Source organism: Manacus vitellinus, unplaced genomic scaffold, assembly GCF_001715985.3.
Source record: "Manacus vitellinus isolate BGI_N305 unplaced genomic scaffold, ASM171598v3 scaffold_93_pilon, whole genome shotgun sequence".
Taxonomy (NCBI): domain Eukaryota; kingdom Metazoa; phylum Chordata; class Aves; order Passeriformes; family Pipridae; genus Manacus; species Manacus vitellinus.
In genome coordinates, this window is record NW_021940884.1 from 953,949 (window position 1) to 957,964 (window position 4,016).

General features: G+C 56.5%; 1 protein-coding gene across 1 annotated transcript; it reads right to left on the reverse strand.

Moving 5' to 3' along the window:
* Positions 1-215: 215 nt before the first annotated feature.
* Positions 216-1,533, reverse strand: HS3ST2 (heparan sulfate-glucosamine 3-sulfotransferase 2). The gene has a single exon (XM_008928245.3). The coding sequence runs from the start codon at positions 1,531-1,533 to the stop codon at positions 844-846; it is 690 nt and encodes a 229-aa protein (XP_008926493.3). The 3' UTR covers positions 216-843.
* Between the last annotated feature and the right edge of the window lie 2,483 nt (positions 1,534-4,016).

The following is a 4,016-nucleotide window of genomic DNA, read 5'->3' on the forward strand; positions in this document are numbered from 1 at the left end:
ACAGCTCTGGGGAGGCCTGGGCAGGGCTGTGCTGCCGGTCCCCAGGTCGTGCCGGGCTGACCCCCTGACCTGCCCCAGCCCCCACCTGATCCCTCACCTGCTTGCAGGCACAGGGGCTCCCCACGGCCCCCCAGCTCTGCGTGGGGGCTGCCCAGCCCTGCCCTAAGAACAGCCCATGCGTACGGACCGGTGGAAGCCGCTTTATTTACATGAAGGGATCACATGCTGAACAAGGAAACTAGTGCCACTAAAGTACCCGTAACAGCAGGATTCTGTGCTTTATTCACAGGACAAAATATCAGTACAACATTTTCCATGGACTTCTTTGTCAAGCAGATACATCTCACTGTCCTCATGGGTACACACTGCGCACGAGTGACGAAGGCAAGTGGAGAGGCCGGAGCTCTGCCTGCCCAGGGTGTGGGGAGACAGTCCCACTGCCACTGTCCAGGAGCACCCATCTGCCTTGGGACACAGGGGAGGGACGTGCTTGGAGCAGCCTGCTCACAGGCTGCAGGATGGGGCCATCACTGTGCCCTAGGGACCACGTGGTGTTAAAAGCAAACAGGACCCCACAGGACAAGCCATAGTGCTGCTGACCCGCCGGGACAGGCAGTGCTGCTGGGCCCTCATCCCTCAGCATGGTGGCTGCAGCAGGATTCGTGTCTTCCTTGTCTTGGCTTGCTCCAGAGCACTGCTGACTCCCAAGGGACAGGGAGGCCCTCGCCTGCCTCTGCTTGCAATTCCAGGCAGGACGAGCTGGGAGGATCCTGGCTCCAGCCCCTGGGGCCCCCCTCATGGAAGATTGCAGCCTCATGTCACTGCAGCACTGCTCCTGGACGCCTATTCCCACCTGAAGTCCTGCCCGACCGTTTCATAGAATTTGATATTATAAGGTCTATAAAAGTCCCGAAGCTGCTCGATCACCTCGGGGTCTATCTGCACATGAGTCCTGCCCTTGGACTTGCCCAGGCAGCGAGGCAAGCCACTGCTCTCTGACTTCTTCAGGCACGGAAAGCCTTTTGTCTTGTTGAAGTAGAAGTGCTTGTCCGTGATAACCCGTTTAATGCCCAGGAAGTCCTGGACTTTGCCCATCTCCCCAGCTGGATCTGTGATCAGCTTCTCCCCGCTGACAAAGTGAATCTGGGAGAGGGGGAAGTACTGGAGCCAGCTCTCCAGGTGCACGGCATACATCCCGATGCGGATGGCGTTCCAGGAGGTGTCCACCAGCCCCAGGCTGCGGTTGCGGAAGGTCAGCCCCTCGAAGGTGGGGATGTCCGGCTTCTTGGAGAGGGTCTGTGTGTAGTCCGAGATGGCCCTGGTGACCGGGTTCCGCACCACCACGATCAGCTTCGTGTCCCGGGACATGTTGAAGATCCGCCGTGGTGCCTCTTTGGTGACAAAGTAGCTGGGGGTCTTCTCCACCGTGATCTGGCTGTCGAGCGTCCGTGGCATCAGGCTCCTGCAAGCGAAGCAGAAGGTGATGGTGAGGAAGGAGCCGGGACAGGCAGCAGGAGGTGGTGACTGCAGCATGGGGCTGCTGGCGTGTCCCCTCCCAGTGAGACAAGGCAGGCACAGCTCCTCCTGGCAGCGCTGTGGAGGACCCTGGCCATAGATCTCTCCCAGGTCTGTCCCAGTCCCCAGGGACCCCCTGGGCAGAGGATGGGGGCACTGGCAGCCCCACACACACAGCAGTGGGTGTGTGCCCAGTGCCAGGACGCAGGAACGTGGTGGCTGTGCCACACCACTGCCAGGAGGAGCCGTGGGAAGAAATGAACAGGCCTCGGGGGGGCTGTGCCACTCCACCGGTGGGAGCTGCAGCAAGGGGCTGCCCAGGGACGCGGGGCTCATGCCCACGAGGATATCACCTGCCCCACCAGGGCCTGACCCAGCCCATGGGCTCTGAGATGGGCTCCTGTCTGTCCCTGGCACAGGGAGCCAGGCTGCAAGCCAGGCAGGGAACACCAGACCGGGGCAAATGCAGCATCCCTGCGGCCCAGCTTAGCACTAATTAAATAATTTACTTTGACATATGAACATCCAAATCAAATAAAAACTAATGGGATGGAAAGATTTATAAATTGGTTTTGTATTACTAGAATAAACTATAAAATCCACCTCAGCCAGATTCCTGGTGCCATGGGTCCCCAGGATGGAGTGGGCAGTGAGCAGGCAGGGAATGCCTGGCTGGAGTGGGCAGGGAGCACTGGCAGCCAGGATGGGGCCAGCACTCTCCTGCTGCTCCCACACTCCAGCAGCAGCCATGGTGTGAGCAGGTACAGCATGAATTCAGCTCGTGGGGCTCCCTGTGAGCCCCCTGCAATGCACATGCCCAGGCAGGGTCTCCTGGCTGGGCCCCGCAGCAGGTGCTCACCCCTGCATGGGCACCCGGAGCTGGTACTGCAGTCACGTCATGGGGTGACCCTGGAGCCCCGGCTGCCCCACTGAGGCTCGGGCCAGCAGGACCCAGGGAAAGCAAACAGAGCATCCCTCTCTGCAGCCATTTCAACAGCATCCCTGTCTGCAGCCATCCCGCTGAAGAGCACAAGACACTGACTTATCCATGTGATAAACCTGGCACAGCTGCCACGGCCACGCCGGTGCCGCAACACAGGGGCTTCGGTGCATCAGTGACCAAGATCTGGCACCTCCAGGGTCCCCAAAACACAGGTCATGGCCAGCAGCTTTGGGCCGAGGAAAGACCTAACTGGGACGAGATCCAACAGCAGCTCACAACACCCTGTGTGACAAGGGGACAGCGATGGAAGACTTGGGACATCACAGGGATCAGCAGCACGTGCCAGGGGCACCAGCCCACATACCCTCACATGCTCTTTGACCAGCTTCCTTGTTCGAGAGAGAACAAACTAATTAGTTGGCATAAATTAGCAGGGCTGGTTCACTGAGGTACCTGAGCATGGACGGGGCTTAATTGGCCTTTCCCACTGCTCCACTTCAAACCCCATAAATCCCGATTACGATTCCCGTTGGTTAATGACTGCTGGGAAATGCTAATTCAGCGCAGGCACACGGCTCTATCTCCACATCACAAACAAGTTTCATCATAAATCAGCGTGGGACAGCTCTGTAAGTGATTCACTATTACAATATATCGTGGAGAATCATAAAACTGCTGTTTCATTAATGGCTCATCCTCAGGCCTGTTAGACTTTCATTACGTGAGTTATTAGGTCCATGCATTCAAAAACAAAATTACAGGTTCTAATCCATCACAAAAAACACAAAACCTCTGCATAGTAAATTACTGAAATGAGACAAGAGTTGTTTTTTTTAAATGGACTCCCAGTGTTTGCTGCTCCTGAGCAGCAGAGACTGCTGAGACAACAAAACACAGCCTGGGCAGATAAATAAATCACCAGTGAAACCAAGCAAGGGGGAGACATGTCATCCAGGCATTCATCTTCCACTAACGGCAGGATCCCCCGGGCTGCAGGAGCGGGGAAACGCATGGCAAAGTTAATTACACCTGACTTTAAAATGATATTTTTGGACTTCTGCATTCACAGAGTTATTTGCATACAAATAGCATGTCACACAGCTTTATGCCCCAGGCTTGCGTGTGTAGGTGTGAAGGCTCTTGGTGCTGGCCCTCAGTGCTGTGTGGCCAGGGCTCAGCCAGGAGACAACTCTGGCTGCTCCACGGACATATCTCGTGGCTCTGCTGATGTCCCCAGCCAGCCTCGGCACCAGCTTCTGGTGTGCTCTGAGCCAGCTGCTGCCACAGCACTGCCAGCACAGGGACAGTGACGTACGGCTGACACTGGAGGGATTGCTCTGGCTGCAGGGACAGCATTAATTCCTCCTGAATTAGAGATTACTTTCATTAGAGTTACTCGATTCTTAAAGCCCTTTAGTGTTATTTGATATGGGCATTAACACTCCCTTCAGCCCAGATTTAGAGGTTGGTTTGCCCGTGTTAGTGACGTGGGGACACGTGTGGGTACAGCCCAGGGGAGCTGCTGTCCCTGCCGTGGCCCAGCTGTGCCCCACGGCCC

Coding starts and splice junctions, on each gene's coding strand:
- HS3ST2 (XM_008928245.3), bottom strand. CDS start 1,533: ATGCTGCAGTCACCACCTCCTGCTGCCTGTCCCGGCTCCTTCCTCACC.